Source organism: Poromitra crassiceps (assembly GCF_964638095.1).
Source record: "Poromitra crassiceps genome assembly, chromosome: 3".
In the NCBI taxonomy this organism is placed as follows: Eukaryota; Metazoa; Chordata; class Actinopteri; order Beryciformes; family Melamphaidae; genus Poromitra; species Poromitra crassiceps.
In genome coordinates, this window is record NC_139625.1 from 58841223 (window position 1) to 58865059 (window position 23837).

The 23837-nt window shown below is 45.5% G+C and overlaps 1 protein-coding gene across 1 annotated transcript in view; it reads right to left on the reverse strand.

The window, feature by feature from the left end:
* Positions 1–23837, reverse strand: part of tns1a (tensin 1a) — a gene marked incomplete at both ends in the record, with an annotated part of 239012 nt that overhangs the window by 16305 nt on the left and 198870 nt on the right. Inside the window, 4 exons of the mRNA XM_083634038.1 lie at positions 8170–8239; positions 9491–9669; positions 10450–10530; positions 12797–14485. Coding sequence (XP_083490164.1) covers positions 8170–8239; positions 9491–9669; positions 10450–10530; positions 12797–14485 — 2019 coding nt within the window. The remainder of the gene's footprint in view (positions 1–8169; positions 8240–9490; positions 9670–10449; positions 10531–12796; positions 14486–23837) is intronic.

Here is a 23837-nt window from a genome sequence, read left to right on the forward strand (position 1 = left end):
GTGTGTGTGTGTACAGTATGTGTGTGTGTGTGTGTGTGTGTGTGTGTGTGTGTGTGTGTGTGTGTGTGTGTGTGTGTGTGTGTGTGTGTGTGTGTGTGTGTGTGTGTGTGGGGGAGTTGACATATAGAATCTGATGAAGATGTTATGCAAAGTCTGAAGTTTGCTTCTGAAATAAACCCTATTTTAAGATTTCTTTCAATAATCAGCCTGGTGAAGCCTCAAAAGGGGAGCTTTTTTTGTAGGTGTCATAGTAGTTCATTATTCTGTGTGTTTATGCCTACAGTACATTACATTACAGTACAGTACGTCATTTGGCAGACGCTTTTATCCAAAGCGACTTACATAACACATTTTTGTCAACAATAGAGAAATTAACTATGCAACACAATCTATGACAGCTACAACTTCCTGAAGGAATACAGTGGTAAAGAAGTTTTTTGTTAGAGAGAGAGAGAGAGATGTTAGTTCAAGAAGGGCCCAGGTGGAGCCTGAAAAGGTGTGTATTTAGTCTTTGCCAAAAGATGGGCAGTGATTGGGCCGTCCTGGCTCGTTCCACCATCGTGGTGCCAGGGACGAGAAGAGTCGCGATCGGAATGAGCGACTTTTGAGCCCCCGTAGCGGAGGAGGGGCGAGGCGTCCTGCACTGGTGGAGGAGCGGAGGGAGCGGTGAGAGATTTGGAGCATGACCCTAGATTGTAGGTACAGAGTCTGGTGTACTGCCCTGTAGGCCAGAACCAGTGTCTTTTTTTCTTTTTTTCCCCCTGATTTTTTATCCCATTTTTATCCCCCTTTTAGTGCTAATTTAATTTATTTATCCTGGTTGCTACTCCACCCTCTGCGGATCTGGGGAGAGCCGAAATTGGCTCCATGCTTCCTCCGAGACATGGGCAGTTCTCCAGCCGCTTCTTTTCACCTGACGGAGGAAGCTTCACCGGTAGGACATAGCACGTGGGAGGTTCACGCTATTCCAACCAGTTCCCCTCCCTCCAAACAGGCGCCCTTAACGACCAGAGGAGGAACCACATTAGCAACCAGGATATTGCATGTTTTGGTGAGGGGTTCCTATATGAAAGAAACCCCCGGGAGGCACGGGGAGAACATGCAAACTCCACACAGAAAGGCCCTTTTGACGACCCCACCCGGGCGGTGGGCACTCGAGGACATGCGGACGGGCACGCATTCCTTCAGGGTTCACAGCGTCCCAGGTGGGAATCGAATCCAGGACCTTCGAGCTGTGAGGCGACAGCGCTTACCACTGCACCATCGTACCCCCCCACAACCAGTGTCTTGAATTTGATGCGTGCCGAGATGGGAAGCCAGTGAAGGTCCCGGAAGAGGGGAGTGACATGAGAGAATTTGGATTGGTTGAATACCAGACGGACTGCAGCATTCTGAATGAGCTGAAGCGGTCGGATGTCAGAGGCAGGTAGGCCAGGCAGAAGCACATTGCAGTAGTCCAGGCGGGAGATGATAAGTGACTGGACCAGGAGTTTTGTTGCTTCCCTCGTGACGGATTTTGCGGATGTTGTAGAGGGAGAACCTACAGGAGCATGCTGTCGCAGCAATGATGGCCGAGCAAGACAGCTGGTTGTCAAGGATCACCCCAAGGTTCTTAGCTGTTTAAAAGGGAAGCACAGTGGTATTGTCAATGGAGATGGAGAGATGTGTGAGAGGGCAGTCTTTCCCTGGGAGGAAGAGTAGCTCTGTCTTACCAAGATTTAGCTTGAGGTGGTGGGCAGACATCCAGTCACCGATGGGAGCAAGTAACTAGGTATCGCTATTAATGGGGGGTGGGGGGGGGGTCGCAACCTGAAAATGCTGAGAACTGCTGTAACTGAAAGGCAGCAGCTGTGGGTCTTGTTGACCCCACAACAGTGAGATGGTTCAGAAGAGAAAAGACCCACCCCTATGCAAATTCCTAGTGGGCCGAGACCAAACAGAAATAGTCACAAACTCCAGCGTATATACTCAGTATATACTGAGAAGACTCCTTTGCCTCCTCAGATGTTCCTTCCGTTCATTGACACAAGAGCATGATGGATCAAATCCTCCTCCGCGCCCTGCTCCTCCTGAGTGCATCCGGGACGTTTGGCAAGTATGTGTATGTGGAGGAGAAGATGAACTGGCACCAAGCTCAGAAATACTGTCGACTGCATCACACGGATCTGGCCCCTATCGGTACTGAGCACGACATTGCTCGACTTCGCCACCTCGTCGACTGGATGGATGACTCGTGGTCGTGGATAGGACTGTACAAAGATCTGGACACAATGACATGGAAGTGGTCCGGAGGGGGCAATGTCTCCCGCTTCTTCTGGGCGAGGGGGGAGCCTAAGAACAACGGATATGGTGAGATTCGCGGAACCCAGTGGTCTGATTTCTATGGCTCCTACTTAAACCCTTTCTTCTGCTTCCGGGTGACTGTGGTGAGGGAGACCAAGACTTGGGAGGAGGCTTTGCACCATTGCAGGGAGCAGCACCGCGATCTGGCCAGCCTGGCGTCGGAGACCGAGACGCTGCTGGCGCAGAAGGAGATGGGCGAAGCTCCGACTACGAGCCGTGTCTGGACCGGTCTGCGTTTCCTGGGCGGGCACTGGCTGTGGGTGGACGGGCAACCTCTGGAGTACGAGGCCTGGGGGGAGGAGGGGAGGCCTCGCTGTCCTGGTACCGAGCTCCGATGCGGAGCCTTGCAGGAGGGCCTGTGGGAGGCCCGGAACTGTGAGGAGAGACTTCATTTCATTTGCCACTGAGATAGTTTATCTTCTTTCTCTTTTTTAGCATGGTATTTGACCACTTTTAAATACTCTTAATTAAGTACAAACTAAAATTGTGTATTTATTATTTTGTTTTTGTCATATTTAGTGTCTTTCATTATTTGATGTCATTTGAAGTTGTAGCCACTAGCCAGTTAAATTAAAACATATCGAAGAACATATGTTTTTATTTCTATAAAATCAAAAATCATAATGCATGCTATGTGTGCTGTAAAAGTAAGTCAAGAGAGTTTCTGTGCAGACCATTAAAAAAAAGTTATGTTATGTACTAAAAACTGAAATACCACTAGAAACAATTCCACTCCTATTTACATTTACATTTGCCCTTCCTCAAATAGTTTTGGAGGAAAAAATACAAGGATGAGACAAACTATTTCCCTTTGTTATTCACAATCATTTGCACACACATGCAAGTATTGTTGTTTGCTGTCAAGTCATGTAAAACCTGGAAAGTTTTTACAAAGTGGCTAAATGCAAAACTTTAGAACATATTTGAATATTCTGAATTTGCTTGAGCAAGACACTTTGCAGTGTCTCTTGAATGGATGCTATACTTGTCCCTGATTCTTGACAGCATGTTTTAACACAGGGATTCACACACTTTTACATGACAAGGAGCCCATATACAGATACATGTTAGCTTACAGACCACCATACTGTATGTTGTCCTATTGACCCCCATATGAGGGGATGTTGGATAGAATTGCACACGTCCTTATTAAAGTTTTACAGAATACAGACAAATTCATCAGACACACGGGGGGGGGGGGGGGGGGTCACATTTCACATTTTGTGTGTATGTGGTGGTATGTGTGAGTGGGGGGGTGCGGTTGATGTCTAGATGATGTACTAGAATCAAATTCAAGTATTATGCAAATTCTGAAATAATCCATATTTTAAGTTTTATTCCAACAAATAGTGTGGTAAAGAAGTCTCAAACGGGGAGAAATGTTGAGAACTGCTGGAACTGAAAGTCAGCAGCTGTGTGTCTTATTTGGCTCTTGTCCAGTGGTGCTTTTGCCCAGGCTGGCCCGTGCCACATCATGCTGATTTCCTTTCCCAATATCAGTCTTATTGGGACGGACCATGTGCGCCCATGCCCGAGATGGACCTACTCCGGTGTGGGGCCGCAGCGAGCCAGACCGGGACCCGCCTCTAAGCGGGCTGCCATGACGTCTCACCAACCATAGCCAATCCGTGACGAGCCCCTTCTCCGCCTCAAACAGCCGTGTTGCGATTCAAAATGCTCGTGTGTGTTGCGATTCTAAATGCTCGTGTCTCTGTGCCGGAGTGGAGAGCAGACAGAAAGGCGTTTTTAAAAGCCCCTGTTTGTTCAGCTCTCTGTACTTTTGTAGCTCCTAACTGAATCTCTGTGGTTTGAAGTTTAGTTTCTCTCCTGTGTTTCTGTTTGTACTTTCAGATAACGCCTTCATTTTTCTATATTCCGACCGTTTTGAGCCGTAATGGAGCCGTGATATGTTACTGCTAAGCTGATGAAAACATTTCCTCATGCTGCTTCTTCATAAAAGCTTTCCACTGACAAATGAAGGCTTTTTATTGTGAAGAACTTATAGGAAATGCAATGTTTATCCACCGTTTTAGCCACTTCACCATTGTCAGTCACACAGCCATAGCGATGCTGCCCTGCTTTGCAACTCGAGACAAGCTGGTAGCCCAGTTGTCATGGAAATGCAAATGCCAGCATCACTGGGATGCTGTATGGAAAAGAGCCATTTGACCCCACAACACTGAGATGGTTCAGAAGGATGGATGGATCAGAAAGAGAAAACAGCCACCCTATGCAAATACCTACTGGGCTGAGACCAAACAGAGATCGTCACAAACTCAAGCGTATAAATAATAGTGCCGACTCATTTGCCTCTTCAGATGAGGCAGAAGACAGTGATGGATCAAACCCTCCTCCGCGCCCTGCTCCTCCTGAGTGCATCCGGGACGTTTGGCAAGTATGTGTATGTGGAGGAGAAGATGAGCTGGCACCAAGCTCAGAACTACTGTCGACTGCATCACACGGACCTGGCCCCCATCGATACTGAACATGACATGACACGACTCCTCCAGCTCGTTGAATGGTTCGATTGGGCGTGGATAGGACTGTACAAAGATCTGGACACCATGACATGGAAGTGGTCCGGAGGGGGCAACGTCTCTCGCTTCTTCTGGGCACCCGGGCAGCCCAATAACTATGACCACTACTACGCTGTGATTGACGCAACGACTGACGGAGCCAAATGGTGGGATACCTATGATTCCTTCTTCTCTCCTTTCTTCTGCTTCCGGGTGACTGTGGTGAGGGAGACGAAGACTTGGGAGGAGGCGTTGCAGCACTGCAGGGAGCATCACCGCGATCTGGCCAGCCTGGCGTCGGAGACCAAGACGCTGCTGGCGCAGAAGGAGATGGGCAAAGCTCAGACTACCAGCCGCGTATGGACCGGTCTGCGTTTCCTGGGCGGGCACTGGCTGTGGGTGGACGGGCGACGTCTGAAGTACGAGGCCTGGGGGCAGGAGGGGAGGCCTCACTGTCCTGGTACTGAGCTCCGATGCGGGGCCTTGCAGGAGAAGGGAGCTGCGGTTGAGGCTCATGATGCAGGGGTTTTGATGCAGGGTTTTGAGCCGATGCATGTAGAACCAAAAGTGTGGGTGTGGGAGGCACGTAACTGTGAAGAGAGGCTCCATTTTATTTGCAACTGAGAGTTGACCTTGGCCACCTCTTTTGAAAGGGGCGTAGGTGCTGTTTTTGATTGGTATCATCCGTTTATTTATCTGCAGGTACTGGTTTTGCTTGTTGTTTTTATTGGTTTGTCTCTTTTGAGGGGTAGGTAGGGCTAGGCATTAGGCAATATATCAATATTATATCGACTACCGTAAATTCCGGACTATAAGACGCACCGGTCTATAAGCCGCGGGACCAAAATTGACTATTTTTTTCTTCTATAAGCCGCACCGGTCTATAAGCCGCGGGTGTTTTGATGTTTAATTACCATATGAAAGGGTTCGTGCACAGAGAGGAATGTCGGGAAAGCGATGGCTGTTTGGGGAAGCTCCCATTTATTAACATTTCAACAAAACAAAACAAAAGTCAGGTCACTAATCCCCAGACAAAATCACACAACAATAGGCTATATGTGCAGCAAACCTGTAACCAGAGAAGTCAAGTCACTAATCCTCGTCTTCCTCTTCTTCCTGCGTACTGAAACCACCAAAGTCCTCATCTTCAGTGTCGGAAACGAACAGGTTCAGGGTGGCTTCGTCAACCACTCTCCTCTCTCCTTCATTGTCACTCAAAACCAACGAACTCCTCTTCATCACTGTCGGCATCGAACAGCCTCTGAAGCCTCTGACGGCCCTCAGCGCCAGCTGTGGCGGCGTCATTCTCTTCATCCCGCAGCAGTCCAGCGTTTTGGAACCCGTTGGTGATTGTGGATGTTTTCACACTCCTATAATATTCCGTGCTGAGACAGTTCCTCCTGCTGCACCGTCCAACGCCTCACCATTGACTCATCGATGCCCAGGTTACGCGCGGCTGCTCTGTTTCCCTCTTTTAATGCGAGATTGACTGCTTTCAACTTGAAAGCTGCCTCGTGTGAATTTCTGCGTACCTTCCCCATGGTAAGTGAGAGTGTTGCTTCTACTGCTCGTTCTCATGCTGTCGAGAACGAGCAAAGCTTTTTTTTGGTGAAAGAATCCTCCAGGGCGCTTCTTGTTAACAGTCCGAGTGAGTGGCAGGTCGAACGTCAAAGGCACTTCATCCATATTTATGATCTGCTCCGGTTCGATGGAATATTCCTTGATCTTCCTTTGTGTGAATTCGCCGAAGTTTGTGATTTTCTCCTGGTAGTCGGGGGAGGGAGTTGATGGCCGAGTGGCCGTTTGCTTACCGTAATTACCATATGTAAGTGGTCACGCACAGAGGGGATTGTCGGGATGGCTGTTTGAGGAAGCTCCCATTTACCGTATTACCGTAACATTTCAACAAAACAACATAACACAACACCACCGTTGTTTATTTTTACAGTGCACACAGTGTCCGCGGTGTGGTGAAAAGAGGGCAAGAGAGGAAATTAAAACAGAAGTGGATTTATAGTTAGAAAGAGTGCTAAAAAAGAGAGATTTTATTTGTATTTTTTTTTCTTTTTCTGAAAAAATCCATAGATAAGACGCACCGTTATATAAGCCGCAGGGGCCAAAAAACGGGAAAAAAGCAGCGGCTTATAGTCCGGAATTTACGGTACATTGATCTTGTCTTAGATTATGGATATCATAATATTGTGATTTGGCTGTTTTGTCTTTTCCTGATTTTAAAGGCTGCATTACAGTAAAGTGATGTAGCTGTTCTATCATTTGCCTTTACCCACTTAGTCATTATATCCACATTTATGTATCAAAAATCTCATTGTGTAAATATTTTGTGAAAGCACCAATAGTCAGGGAAGGAAACTCTGTCTTTGCATTTTATTTTTAACACAGTCCTGTTTTAATAAAAGTGTTTGTGACATCTCATATGTGGCTTTGACTTACAACTGAACATTTAGCTCACTTCATAGAAAATACAGACATACTGTATATCATGCATTGCCATTCAGCCTAGTTAATCTCACCACTTTGTTTCTGTATTACACACTGTGAAATTAAAATGGGAATAAATTGCAAAACAAAATTTGTGCATGTATCATTTTGCTTTTGTTATATTTAGTGTGTATTTCATTATGTGATATTGTTTCAAGTTGTGGCCAGGCAGCTGGATTCGCAAGATCACGAGCGTGCGAAAAATCCATCTTGCCACCCTTGTTTTAGCTCCGCCCACCAGCGGGCCGGACCAATCAGAGTCCAGAGGCAGCTACGGGCAGGATTTACGAGAAGCGAGCCCATGACAGACGATGATAGACAGATCATGACAGACGGTGATAGACAGATCATGACAGACGGTGATAGACAGATCCAATCACCTGCCAGGTATTTTTTTTAAAGCGCATAAAACCGTTTCCAATGACGAGGTCTCAGATGGCTCTGTTCTGGAGTAACAAAGCATCTGGCAGCTTCAGGTTATGTTATGTCTGCTTAACTTGTAAAAGTGGTTTCTTCTAATGTAGCTACTAAACACTGAAATATCACCACAAACAAAAAGAAAGTGCAATACAGGCAAGCCTTCAATGCTGTGCATGTTCCCTAAGTCACTGTCTTATTCCTCCATTTTCACTACCTAACCCAAAAATAAAAAAGCCATTTTGGAGTGTAACACAGGTACAGTAACCAATCCCCTGTCAGTGTTCAGAGGTGTGAGAGCGCCCTCTGTCTGCAGGTAGGGTGAACTTACACATGTTGAAGTAAGGGGTCTGTGGCGAGACGGGGAAGGCGGGGGTCTGGGGGTAATTCTCACCACCGCTGCCGAAGGCGAGCCCGTCCACCTCATCGTCCTCAAACGCCTCCCGGTAGCTGTGCATGGGACCCTGTGGGGAGAGGGGGAGGGAGACGGCCATGCCCGCAGACACACACATGCACACACACATACATACACACACATGGACATACACACACACATAAGGCAAACAGAAAACAAGAACAAACAGGAACACAACATTAAATCAAACATCTTATTTGGACATACATTTGACATAAAAACTTACTCAATGCTCACATAAGAGACAAAAGAAGTTACTGTCACCACTGATCTATTTGAATAATGTACTATTGGAAAATTAGCTTCTTAATGCGGCACTTAGCAATATTTGTTTAAAAGATTGGCTGTTTAAACAGCGCTTCATAGTCAAACCATGCCCTCTATGAACTCTTAACTACTCCTTCCACTTAAACATTAAACAGGTCACCACTTTTATCACTTTAATTCAGCTTTTTTATATCCTTGGTACTTTTTGAGAAATTGCAGTTTGTTTCATACTTTTTTACTACTTTTTTCAACCTTTATGATGGGATCCTATGGAGCCAGCCTTGAGTGTCACTCTAGCTGACTTTACAGGATGCACTTCAGGATTGCACACAATTTATTACACATCACTACAGGATTGCACACAATTTATTACACATCAAACCCTTCAGCTACTTCTGTTCTCACTCACAATGTCAAAATATAAGCAATGCGACTTGTTGAGATATTAACGTTTGTTTGACACAGCTTTTCAGTTTTATTTCACACTAGTTTCTGCTGTAGCGCCGATGCAGCACCGCCAACATTATCCACCAGAAGTAAGTTCTTTGTTGTTGTGATGTCACACTGATTTGTCCTACAGCAGCTTAAAAAAAGTTATTTTCCCTCATTAACATGTACATTTATGCGGTGATTCGCACCTACTATAGAGCCAAAGTCACGCCCTATTCCGGGTTAGGCATAACCCGTAATACGATTTCATCTGCCATTTATTTACCCATAGACATTTCGTAAAATGCTTTTAAAAATTGAGTTTTAGTCAAACCAAATGATTCGGCTATATGTAGAAACTGGAAAGACCAGAGAACATTTCACTTCGACCAAAACGTAAAAAGAAGAAAAAAACGAATTAAAAAAATTTAAACATTGAAAAAAAAAAAATATTTTTAAAGTTTTGGTTAAATGTTCTATGGTCTCTCCTGATTCTAAATATAGCTGAATTGCTTCTTGTTTTTTGTTTTTTTTATGAAATCTCTTGGTGCACATGCTGAAGCAGGAAGTGATGTCGACTTTGGTTCTCAATTAAATGCTGTACCTCTCTGGGTCTCCCTCCTGGGTTGAGGGCCAGGGCGTTGGCGAAGTCTGGTGAGTGCATCGCCGACCTGTTGTGGGCCGAGGCGTCCTCGTGGCTGCTCTGGTACTGGCCCTCGCTGGTGGTCCGACGCCGGCCCGTCTCCTGAGTCACTTCTGGGGTCATTCCCCTGGACCGCATCCCTGAAACATCCCATAATAACCCTCATGTGGAATTCCCAACCTGAGCGTTGTATTTTTTAAACTGCTGAAAAATGTATAAACTAGTAGCTTTTCTAAATAGCATTTTCTAAAATCGCCTGCACAACGCCAGGAGGAACTTTTGTTGTTGTCAGAGGAATGTTGTGGGATAGGGTAAAGGTCAAAACATCATCAAAAGTGGAAAAGCAGTCTGCACCAAAACAGCTAAAGCAATTACGTCTCAAAAATGCCTCAAAAAAGGTCAAGATAGAAAAATGGTTCATTCAATTTGACATCCTGCAAAAAGTGGTCAGAGAAAGCTACAGAGAAAGTTTGAGCAAATGTTTCAGTAGCGCAGCATGTCCAATTGAAAGATTGATTATTATTATTATTTCAGCTTCTTGATATGTGTGATGTTTGCAGGCTCTTCCTCCCTTTTTGATGGTATTTTGAAGGACCCAAAGTAATCATTAATGCCTTAGTTAAGATAATCAGTCGTAGAGAGAGAGAGAGAGAGAGAGAGAGATAGAAAGAGAGAGGGAGAGAGAAAGAGAGAGATAGAAAGAGAGAGGGAAAGAGAGAGAAGGTAAGGTGTAAGGAAGCCAGACTGTAGTGAAGGGAATAAAGAAAAAAGCAGTGAAGAAAGTGAAAGTGAACAGTGAGTGAAGTCAACTGAGATAGTGAGAAGATTGGAGAGATGGTGGAGAAGCAAAGATAAAGTTGAAAGAAAGCAAAAACAATGAAACAAAGGTTGAAATTAAAAGCGAGGGGCAGTGGACAAACCAGAGAAGGAATAGGAGCGATGGCGGTCAGATTGTTGTGCGCTCATGCTTTCGCTGATGCCCCGGATACGAGCGTTGTACTCTGTTCCCGGGGGACAGGTTCAGGGTGGAAGATGGGAGGGCAGGAGATGGAGAAGGAGGAAGAGGAGGAGAAGGCGGAGGAGGAAGGTGAGAGCGGTGCAGATGAAGAAGCAATGGTGGGAGGGGGAGTCCATACAGCAGAGTGATAGGTAAACAGAAAACAGAAGACAAAAACAGAAATGAGTGAAGTCAAAGTGAAAAGAAACCTGTCAGATGAGATGTCAACTCCTTCACAGTGCAAAGATGACAACAATATTCTATGAAATGTGCCTTTTGCTGGACTTTCTAATGACGTTTAAGCATGACAAAATAAGTGAGCCAACATGGGATATATATATATAGCCCCTCAAACATATTCAAAGCAGACATGATTAAAAATCTTAATTGATGCACAAGGATTTTAAATTCATATACATGTATTATTGCTCCTTTACATAGCTAACTCAAACAACCCGATATTGCACAAAAAATGTGTTGCACATTGCAACTATACTGATTAAGTCTTTCCAATCAGGCAGGTTTTCAGCCAGTCAAGGTCCAATGATTTTGTGTATTGAGAAAATTTATCATATGAGAGATTTTCTTCTAATTTATTCTAGAAATATTGTAAAACAGACATGACACATTTGAAAACTGATCAAAATTAACGATATGCTGTTGTCAAATTCAAATACAGTCTGATTTTGCGTCAGTAAATTAGAGAATGATATAATATTTCAAATTACATAGCAAAACAATGACCTGAAAAAAATACAAACTTCTTCCACTGGGAGGCGCCTGGAGCTGGAATTCCATTGATTTTCATACAAGGTGGCTATGAATGCAGACAATGCATGCTTCCAAAAGCGGGGGGCTATTCTTATTCTTATTCTCATCCCATCTCCACTCACCAGCGCTGCCTTATTTTAGTTGCACAGCTAATTGTACCACACGGGTCATTCCTCTGGCATGACACCCAGTGATGATGTCCTTCCTCTGGCATGACACCCAGTGGTGATGTCATAACACAAACTGCTGAAAAGTGTGCTGCTTACATGCTGTTTGACATCTGAGATTGAGAATAGATGCTCAAACACTGTATTGAGTCTCCTATTGTAGTTATTGAGGTTGAAACTGTGCTGAATAAATTGCTAGAGGCACATAAATCCAGTGTTCAGTCACATAACTTTTTCACTGTCTTGCTTGTTTTATCAAGCACTTTACCAGTATTCGATGTGCAAAATATTAGGAACTTCCTACTGCTGAGGACAGTGTTGTAGTACTCGACATGAGTCTACTGCTGAGGACAGTGTTGTAGTACTCGACATGAGTCTACTGCTGAGGACAGTGCTGTAGTACTCGACATGAGTCTACTGCTGAGGACAGTGTTGTAGTACTCGACATGAGTCTACTGCTGAGGACAGTGTTGTAGTACTCGACATGAGTCTACTGCTGAGGACAGTGTTGTAGTACTCGACATGAGTCTACTGCTGAGGACAGTGTTGTAGTACTCGACATGAGTCTACTGCTGAGGACAGTGTTGTAGTACTCGAGATGAGTCTACTGCTGAGGACAGTGTTGTAGTACTCGACATGAGTCTACTGCTGAGGACAGTGTTGTAGTACTCGACATGAGTCTACCGCTGAGGACAGTGTTGTAGTACTCGACATGAGTCATGGACTCGTGACTCCACTTGGACTTGAGCATTCATACATTCAGACTCAGAAGTTGCAGACGAGGACTCAGACTTGTTAATAGGCCCTAATAATTTGGCATACGATATTGATAGCTATTAATACTGTGACATTACTCAATTTTGTGCAAGGGCACATGTGTTCCAACTATTAATACTGTGACATTACTCACAGTATTAAGGGCACGTGTGTTCCAACTCATGTGGATTCACGCTCATGTTCAGTAACTCCTTGGTGACTTGGACTCAAACACTGGGGACTCGAGACTCGACTCAGACTGGAGACATGCACGATATTGCGTACAACCCGTCTCATTTGCCAAGATGACTCAAATCTCCCATCTCTTCCTTGTGATTGAAATGTATGTAATCAGTCAAATCAATAATGGTCAGAGTTTTCCCCTCAATTTGCCTACAGCCTATTTCATGGAAGGAACAGGTCACCCTGATGTTTTTGCCCACTCGGTGAATAGTAAATCTGTAGCATAATTTTGACATAGGTCAGTCATAGCTAAATGTCCTCGTTGATAGAATACAGTAAGGCTCATTGGAAATTCCCTTTCAGTTGGTTCTTTCTGTACAATAACAGCCTTACCAGCGATGCGGTGAGCCACCAGGCCTTCCAGGTTTAGGTTCTCCTCCTCTGCATCTTGCTCTCTGGGCACGGGGGAAGAGGATGCATCCTTGGGCTGGGGGGTAAGTGCAGGGAGAGGGGAAGAGGAGGCACTGTAGCCCGGGTAAGGAGATGAACCCTGCAGGTCCGGGGAGTGACAAACCCCCCCACCTGGGTACGAGTTCATAGGCTTCAGGGGGGCCTGCTGGCTGAAATTAGGGCAGGGATCGGTGGAGTAGTGAGGGGTGGCCTGGCCAGAGGCCGGGCGTGTGTGGAGGTAGGGCTCAGGAGTGTGTGTGGGGGTGGTGCTGGTGGTGTTGTGGGGTGGGTAACCGGCGTTGGGCCTCTGGGGAACATACATTGGGGACTCCATGACGGGGCTCTGGGCGGGGGATGTCGACACTCTCCCAGTCGACCGAAGTGGCTGACTGAAGGAATTCGTGCTGTTGAGTGACCCAGAGTTGTGGTAGCCGTGGATGGCAGAGTCCGCTTGGTACGAGGGCCTAGCCAGGGTCTGGGAGAAGGGCACCTGGGACGAATCGTTGTTCTCTCCAGGCGGGGCGCTGTGGGACTTGGACATGTGGGCGTGGATCGGGTCCAGGTCCAGCATGAGCATGTTGAGAGCCTCGATGGACTGCTCAATATCCCGCTGCGAGGCCGTGGTGGGGAAGTGGGGCAGGCTGTGGGTGGACTGGAGGGGAGGACCGAAGGGATCGTCTGGGAGGCTGTACTGGTGCCAGGTGTTGAGACCTCTTTGAACCGCATCCCGGCTACTGGTGCTCCTCTCGGGCGCCCTGGGCATCAGTTTCGGGTTGGTCTCGGGGCTGCTGGCTGACTGCGAGCGGTACATCCCGTTCTGGTAGTTGTTGTATCCCCCCTGTGGCGAAGCAGAGTCCGCTGTCCGCTCTTGCGTCGCCGTGGGAGCTCGTACGCCGTGCACGGGCATCTCGGTAAGCTTCTCGCCTAGAACGCCTCTCTCAAGGTAGGGCCCGTCGTTCTGCCCGCTGACAGGTGTCTCAGATTGGTAGTAGAGTTCCGCTGGTGTAGCCTGGCCCTCGAGGGAGGAGAGCGTGCCCAAGCTGTCCACACTGTTTCCCTCTTGGCTATTGGGCAGCTCGTCGTCGAGAATATCCGTCTCGCGCTCCTCCGTCGAGGGGGCCGCGATGAGCCGGGTGTGGCCCCCGTTGACGTGCACCTGTGCCGGGACCAGGTGGCGGACACCTCCTCCCGGGCTGGTGGATGTGGCCAGGTAGGCTTGCCGCTGGTGACTGGGTGCCTCGAGGCCACTCAGAAGCTGGTCGAGCTCCCTCTTCTCCTGGGGGCTGAGGGGCGGGTGGGCCGCTGTTGGGTTGCTGTGGTTCACGGCGCCCTGCAGGGACTGGCTGTGCTCATCGGTGCGGTCGGTCTTGATGGAGGCGGTCGAATTCCCAGAGTCGCTGCTCACAGACAGGGTGTGGTCGACGGCGGGGAGGGAGGCGTGGCCTGTGACAGGAGGGGTGTGGTCAGAGGTTTGGAGGGGATGGATAACGTGCTGCAACGGGTGCTCAGGGTTGGTCAAGGGGTTTTCGTGGACTGGGAGGCCGTTGATGGTGACCACTCCCTCCAGGGAGTCTTTCTTGCGGACCCGGGCATACAGACTTCCGTCAAGGGGACCTTCGGTGTGAACAACATCTGAAAGAGGGAGAGTAAAGAAACACGTAAATATATTTATCAAAAACACTTTTGTGTGATCATGCACCACTGTTTTTGTGTCCTACTTCCCTATGCATTCTATTCTACTCTATTCTATTACATCATACTGTGCATACATACATACATACATACATACATACATACATACATACATAGTCATACATACATACATACATACATACATACATACATACATACATAGTCATACATACATACATACATACATACATTACATACATACATACATTACATACATACATACATACATACATAGTCATACATACATACATACATACATACATACATTCATTCATACATACATACATACATACATACATACATAGTCATACATACATACATACATACTGTACATACATACATAGAATGCACGTTTCATTAGATTCATTGGCTCAAACATCAAGTCTTACACATGTACAGGAGCAAACCACTCACTCCACAAACAGTGAGCTTTGAGTGAGTTGAACGGGGAGGGGGGTCCCCTCTCTCTTCTGACCCCATGGCTCACCATGTAGCCCAGTCACCAGCAACACAGCCCCCTCTGGCTCTATTAATAGCCCATTTGCAGGGCAGCGAGCCCCTGTCACGTTGCGTCAGTGCAGGCCCACATGGCCTGACGTGGATCAGGGCGGGTCCTGCTGCTCTTCCTGAGCCAAAGGAAACAGCAGTGCCAGACTGCCAACCCAGAGCTACTTGTCCTCCTCATGCTGATGGCTGGTTGCTGACTCATGGTGGTGGCCATGCCAGACTGATTGCGTACATGCACCACAACGTTAAGTTCTCCATTTCTTGAAAATATCACTCAGTGTTCTGAAACAAATTACATTGGCCTGGCTATGGGTCAGAAAAAGGAACTTGACTTAAGCTATGACAACTTCCAAAACAGTCTGTAAAGCTCCAGAAAAACACTTGATGCTGCCATGCCATGAGAAGCCCTTATATTGAAATCCAGAGTGAGGATCCAACATGTTGAGGTGCAAAAGCTGATAAAAAAAAAGATGGAAATTAGCTCAAAAGAACCACGTCTGGCATTAGATACCAAGCAGGCCAGGCCGATACGGGCCGACGTGTGTGCCGGTGTCCGAAGGGCGGCGGTGAAAAATTTGGGCCGTTTGAAGCCCAATTTGGGCCGTTTGAAGCCAGATTTGGGCTGTTTGAAGCCCAATTTGGGCCGTTTGAAGCCAGATTTGGGCCGTTTGAAGCCCAATCTGGGCCGTTTGAAGCCCGATTTGGGCCGAGTCCAATTTTACAATGAGATGCACCCACTTTAACCCTGAATAAAGTAATAAAACCATTAGTAAACCAGTAGGCGGCGCCTGGCCTGCTGTTCAGTGAGTGATTTTTTTTTTTTTTTTTTTTTTTGCAGGCCAGGCCAGGCCACCGGGCATTTGCCCAACGTGCCCAATTGTGCAGTCCGCCTGGCTGTTGCGACTGCAGATGGGCTGCTATTTCATGGCCCCATCAATTGATTTCCTACTCTAGTAAGTACCAAAACAGAAAAGTTATAAGAGACAACTTCATTTAGTTGCAATTACAGTTTGAACATGGGGTTCAGCACAGTGTTGTTGCAGCGCCAGTATTAATTGTCCGTATGCTTTTACTGTGTGAATAAAGTGTGTATGATTATGTAGTTTTTATATTTGAAAAAGTTTTATCAACTGACTGCAATAACGTAAACACAGGACACCTAAAGGCACACCTAAGACAAAAGATAACAGTTATTCATGCTAAACTTGCACAAATAAAAACATAATATTCTTAGTGACGTCATGAAAAACAAGTCAAAGACAGAAAATGCTCTTACATTTAAAAAAGGGGGATTTTTGGAAGTTGAGAACAGGTGTGTACAGTACAATATGCACACATACTGTACTGTACAGTACTGTACTGTACAGTATGTGTGCATACTGTACTGTACAGTACAGTATGTGTGCATACTGTACTGTACTGTACAGTACTGTACAGTACAGTACTGTACAGTACAGTATGTGTGCATACTGTACTGTACTGTACAGTACTGTACAGTAGTACTGTACAGTACTGTACAGTACTGTACAGTACAGTATGTGTGCATACCGTACTGTACTGTACAGTACTGTACTGTACTGTACAGTACAGTACAGTACTGTACAGTACTACTGTACAGTACTGTACAGTACAGTACAGTACTGTACTGTACTGTACAGTACAGTACAGTACAGTACAGTACAGTATGCACACATACTGTACTGTACAGTACAGTATGTGTGCATACTGTACTGTACTGTACAGTACTGTACTGTACTGTACAGTACAGTACAGTACAGTATGCACACATACTGTACTGTACTGTACAGTACTGTACTGTACTGTACTGTACTGTACTGTACAGTATGCACACATACTGTATAGTACTGTACAGTACTGTACAGTACAGTATGCACACATACTGTACTGTACTGTACTGTACAGTACTGTACAGTACTACTGTACAGTACAGTACTGTACTGTACTGTACTGTACAGTACAGTACAGTACTGTACAGTATGTGTGCATACTGTACTGTACTGTACAGTACAGTACAGTATGCACACATACTGTACAGTACTGTACAGTACAGTATGCACACATACTGTACTGTACACATGTGTACTCTGCTTTTGAATGAATCATGTTTTGAAAGAATAATCACAATTGCCAAAAAAATAAATAAAGCAATAACAATTTAACTAATTTGTGCCACACAACTCTCTGTACACACAAGACAGGTCATTCACACAAACCGATGGGGGGAGATACAGTATCTTCTGCAATGTTGGGCTGGAGACACTTTTCCCAACTCTGTAATACACTATACAGTACACGCTTTCATGAAACACAACAATCACACGTGCAGCTCATTCACTGCTCATGTTTATGCACACAAGAAGAAGGCAATCGCTTTCCCATATCAAGTGTACACTCGGCAAGTGATACATGACATCCAGTATACATGACCGCCAGCGGCTCATATGTGGGATGTTCCAAATTCAGCGACCCCCTCGGGACAGATGGTGGATCACTCCAACCGCGGCTATTTCAGAGCCCATGTCAACAACAACTCAGTCGCAAGCAGCAAGGAGAAAGAGAGAGAGAGAGAGAGAGAGAGAGAGAGAGAGAGAGTGGCTAGACGATGAAGCTGTAAACATAATTTGTCCCTGTGGTTGTATTGAATGATGATGACACAGGGATTAACATTATTAAGTTTAGTGTCACCTCTAATGTGGAATTGGGTTTAATCTGTGGAGCCCATGTGTGAAATCAAACGGCTTTCCAAGTGCTGTCCATAATTCAGCAATAATCTTTCAGTCCATCCTCAAAATGTTGATATTTTCTAGGCAAAGAGCCTGAAAAGTAATAATTGAAATGCGTTTTCCATTATGATTTACTTTCATGCAAGCAATCGTTTTGTCAGAGAAGGAGTTCCAAATTCTGGAATAACGTTATCTGATTTAAACGATCCTCTTCAAATGTAACATGCAAGGTGGACTGAACTGGATGCGTTTCAGATAAATCCCTAAATTACTAATACTCTCTGTAATGATATTTCTTTGTCATCGATCCAAAAGCTGAAAGAAAACATCCTCCTTACCTGTAGATCAATCTTCAGATTTTTCACTTGATATTCAAAACCACTATATTCCCTCTTTCAGCCAGTTTGAAATCAAAGAGACATCAAGAGGTCAGACAAAAAGCCTTAGAGGTGTCCACCTTTCAATCCATGCATCAAGACTCCTTCACTGGGCAAGTCAAGACTCCTTCATGGGCAAGTCAGTCAGTGACAAATCTCTCCTCTCTCCTGTTCCTTCTCCCTCTCCCTCATGTCCTCCCATCACCCAACATGTGCTGGGCTGGAGGGAGCTGAGGTGGGGCTGTACCACTGCAGCCGCTGAACGGGGTGAGCTGGCACACTGGAATCTATGGCTGTTCCCGGCAGCGATCTGGGGAGGGGGGGGGGAAAGGGGGGGGAGTCTCTCTGCCACTATACTGCCCTGCTGCCTGGGGAACGACGTCGATTCAAAATAAACTACAACTCCCATGCCGTCTGGTCTGCCAGGTGACATCATCAGGGGATCCCCTAGCTCGGTGTCACCCTCTCTTCCCATCCTCCCTCCACACCCTGGGGATCTGCAGCCTTTGGAAAGCCACGTTTAAGATCTTTCTAAAGCGACCTGGAAATTAATATATGACCAATGTCACAAAATAAAGAAATGTAGCTGTTTGTGATTGAACATGGCTAATTTCACCTGAAGCCCTGAGTAAAGCAGACACGATATTGTACTACCCTGTTCTGTATGCATCTAAATGTTGACAATCTGTCATTACAGCATGGGGGGAAAGGACCTCTAGTGTATTTAAGACATTTTAATACATTTTTAATTAAATTAATTAAATTTAGATAATTTATTTCAACACTTTTACAAACTTTTCAAGGACCGATGCATAGTCTTTCTACCAGCTGAGCCCTCTCTCTCTCTCTCTCTCACTCACACACACACACACACACACACACGCTGACCTTTAAGAGAATAAGAAAAAAAGCCCTTGTTCATATAGTATGATCTTTCGGCGTTCCATGGCAAACATGACTCAACGTTGCTGTTTCCAGCTGCTGGTTGAGCCCACAGCAGGGTCAACATTTCTGGGAAGCTCAAACTGTGAGCGGCCAATCATGACTCATAAAGAAAAGTGAGGGAAGGACATGCTAAAAATGTAAAGGCAGTGAGAAACAGAGCAACTGATTTAAGCAACTCTGATGTTAACAGTGGAGATTCACTCTATTGCTATAATCACGTTGCCAGGAAACATTTGAATATTTTAATGTATTTTTGAACCTACGTGTCACTTTGTTGCCTAAAGTGCTAGGAACGTTGCCAAAAAATATATAGAAGCTGACTTAAAATTCTGATATTGAGCGGAGCGTCTGTAAAACACATGGCAGCAGGATCAACCGGACCCAGACCCAAAGTCAAAGGAAGGACTGACTCACAGAGCCGGTGTGAACGTCTCACCTCCTTAAACACCTTCCCTTCCTGGCTATTTTCTCTTGCGCACCAACAGGAGAGCAGAGGCCCAGGAGTTTGACATAATTCTCCCTACTTAGAAAGGAAGTAAACTGCTAAACAACGCCGGGTACAGTATGACCATGGATGTATGGTATGACAGGAACTTACTCAATGAGCATCACAAGGTCCCGACCTTCACAATTGCCTCACGCGCACGGCATGTGCATAAGCTTGGCCGTTGGGACAAACACACACGCACACTTGTATACAGGGTAGAGTGCACAGACATGCGCACACACACACACACACACACACACACACACACACACACACACACACACACACACACACACACACACACACACACACACACACACACACACACACACACACAGGATGGCATAGGTGGCCTAATCGTTACAGAAGCCACCCTTCAACTGACAACCCAGGAATTCCTTCCAACATCCACAAGTTGACTATACTGTATAAAAAATAAAATAAATAAATAATCAAGGTGTCAAAAGGTGATCATTTAATTCTTCTTCATAATTTAACGTACACCGCTGCTTTTACGTTTTTTCAGATTATTCTTACATTTTCTCCGCAACTGTGCTTGGCCAATTCCCCCTGCTGTCCCAGTCGTTGCTCCACCCCCTCTGCCGGAGAGTTCTACACTAGCAAATGCTTGTTCCGATACATGTGCAGTCGCCAGCCGCTTCTTTTCACCTGACAGCGAGGAGTTTCACCGGCAAGATGTAGCGCGTGGGAGGATCAAGCTATTCCTCCCAGTTCCCCTCTCCCAAACAGGCGCCCCCGACCGACCAGAGGAGGCGCTGGTGCAGCAACCAGGACTCATACCCCACCGGCTTCCCACCCGCAGAGTCGGCCAATTGTGTCTGTAGGAACATCTGACCAAGCCAGGAGTGCCGCTGCCGGGAACGGACCACGGGGCCCTGCGGTGGTAGGCACGTGGTTTCACCTTTACACTACCCAGATGCCCCCTATAGGCTGAGATGATCTCCATACCTCAATTCTCATCAATTTAGTGTCAAGGCAAGTCAAATGTATAGCCCTTCTTCACAAGCGTCTCAAAGGGCTTACACTACAATATATCATTATAGATGTCATATAGTATGCTACATTATATCATATACCATACTACATCAAACACACACACTTACTCATGCCTATAGGCAATTTAAAGTCTCCAATTCCCCTGACCCGCATGTCTTTTGGATTAAGTAAGAACTGAGTAAGAACAACTCAATATGACATCTACAGTTTCAAGGCTTCTTTAGGTGGAGATTCGTTGCCATGGCATACATGCTATTTTGAGATATTGCTCTATGCAGGGTGTCAAACTCATTTTAGTTCACGGGCCACATGCAACCCAAGTGGGCCAGACAAGGAAAATCAATAATACCAGTAACCTCAAAGTTTCCCAGTTTATTTGATTTATTTATCGCATATAATTACAGGTACATTTTAAGGATACGTTTTCATGTAGGGTTATCTCAGCTACCATCAAAAAAATGATCAAATCTACTGTCTGTAACTGTGCATTACAATTGAACCACTGTGCATTTCTCTATAGTCAAGTGTAATGAAAATAGTTACCTCCTAGCCTTCACAAGGGCATCACATTGGATTGAAGGACTTCACACTTTGCAAAGTCATCCTGTGGGCAGGATAGGACCCTTTGGCAGGCCGGTTCTGGCTCACGGGCCGTATGTTTGACACCCTTGCTCTATAGCCTCCATTTGGATTTGAAATATACACACAGTGACCCAGGTCTCAGCCATTCAAAACATATCTTTAGTAGTCTGGAGCACAGGTTACTGTACAGTAGCATCAATTTCAGAGAGCTTCTGAATAGCCTATCTTAAAATAGCAGGCAAAAATAAGACAGTTACCATGAGTCTGGCTAGCACAACCAGCTAGCCATCTGAATAGAATAAATAGCTTTCTTCTGGCGTCAATAAATAGCTCCAGCAAGCCTCAAATTAAATTGGCCGGTTGAGTCACCAAGGCCTGCCTAACACAAATTGCTAACAATTTGTTTCCTACTGTGGTAACCTGATGCTGATTTAGATTCTCTAACGTGATCTGATTTTAAATATAATGAGTCATAAATGAATCATGAATCATGAATCAGGCCTGCTTAGACTACCAGTTGAATGATATCATAGATGGTGTTATGTACAGAGGGAGTTTCCAATCAAGACAGAAGAACATGCCACATTTTAGGACTTTTAAATACTTGATAATTTGAACTTGATTTATTGTCATCTCTGATGGCAGACTCCATCCTCTCCACTTTACAGACTCTGTTTGAAACCGTTCAAACAGAATGTGAAGAATGTTTAGCAAAACCTATTACCCAGTAGGGCTGTGAATCTTCACTGGCCTCACGATTCGATTACGATTGAGAGGGCTACGATTCGATTATAAAACGATTATCGATGCATCTCGATGCATCTTAAATCGATGCATCACTTTTTTTCCCCAATACATGATTTATTTTTTCTCACTTTCTTTTTTCTCACTGTATGGCTACTTTTAAAATAAAAGGGCATTTGGAATTGCATTGTATTATGATCCATAATTAAAAGAAATGCATGTACTTCCATTATATTTTATTAATACAAATGCTGCCCTCTGTTAGATAGATAGAGTACTTTATTAATCCCCTGGGGGAAATTCTTGTGTTAGAGCAGAAGCCAATGTCAGTACATCTCAGTAAAACACAAGAGAAAGGGCTCTATCTTCCCAAAAGCGCTAATTTAGCGTTTGCGCTCATTTAACGCTGTGCGCAATGCAAATTGGGGGCGGACACAAGCGAATGCCTGTGATAATTGTACTGGGCATTGGCTGCCACAAGCCAAAGCAGGCGTTTCAGCGCTAAAATGTGGTGATAGATGGCATTATGCTATCGTCAGCAGCGCGCAATTACTTTGCACTAAGAGCTTTGAAAAGGACCTCTTACGCGCAAATACCTCTCTGCGCTGGGTTGCGCACCATAATCTCCGTGCAGTGCCAGCGCAGTGCAAGTAAAATCTCTTTTGGATATGTCATTACGCACAGCCTTGTCATGCCAGGACATCAAATTATGCTGCTAAAATTGGGTATTAGCAGATAATTCAGTGAGGCAATGAATTATAACTCACTGAGAAACTTTTATCACATCGCAAAGAGGGAAATTAATTGAGAAAACTTGTTGGACAATGGACATAGGCTATTTACCTTCATAACCACCCAGAGGGTCGTTGGCACCACAGACGATCTGTCAATAAGCTCTCTCTGTCCTGCACGAGTGAGTAAACTCTATTACACATGGAGAGAATTACAGCATATTGCCTCGCGCAAACAGCCATTGCAAGACGGGAAAACCTGATTGGTTTTGATTGACGTAATGCCCAGCCTTGCCTGGCCACACCTGTGTATAATTCTGGTAGTTAAGACTGCCCAAATCCCGTTTGCGCAGGCATTTTGGGGCGCAGATGATTTTGGCACAGCTCTAATTTGCGCTTACGACACGTATCCTTTCCGCATCGCGGGCGAGAATTGCATCCCCAACATATTTCGGGGCTGTTTTAACTTAGAAATCATGGAGGTCACGTCTACCAGACAATTATATCACTTACATTTCTGTATAAATCATTACAAGTATGCTCCCGTGAGGTGGGGATGCTTTTTTTATGCTGGGCGGGGGAGCAAAACTCGGCAGAACACCTGGCGGACGGCGCAAGGCGGAGTGCTATCTTCCGTGCCTTAAGGCACGCGCAAACAGGTGCGCAATCGCTATTAGGGGATAGCACCTGTCGGAAGATAGAGAGTCTAGTCAAAAATATGTCAGACATACAGTATGTCAGAAACATGTAAAGAAAGCACAGCATTTAAGTTACCCTATCTACAATAAAGTAAAATAAAATAAGATAAGAAATTGCACCTGTAATTTACAGCTGTAAGCACACATGTTCTATGTGGCCAAAATGGACATTGTGCAACATCATTATAAAGTGACATACAGATTGTGCAACAGCAATGATGGAATGAGGGTTCACCAGCGTATCTATGGGAGGGCTGTGGAGGAGAGAGGGAGAGGGAGTGACAGGAGGAGTCTGCTCTCTCTGCATGTATCTATGGGAGGGGTGTGGAGGAGAGAGGGAGAGGGAGTGAAAGGAGGAGTCTGCTCTCTCTGCATGTATCTATGGGAGGGGTGTGGAGGAGAGAGGGAGAGGGAGTGAAAGGAGGAGTCTGCTCTCCCTGCATGTATCTATGGGAGGGGT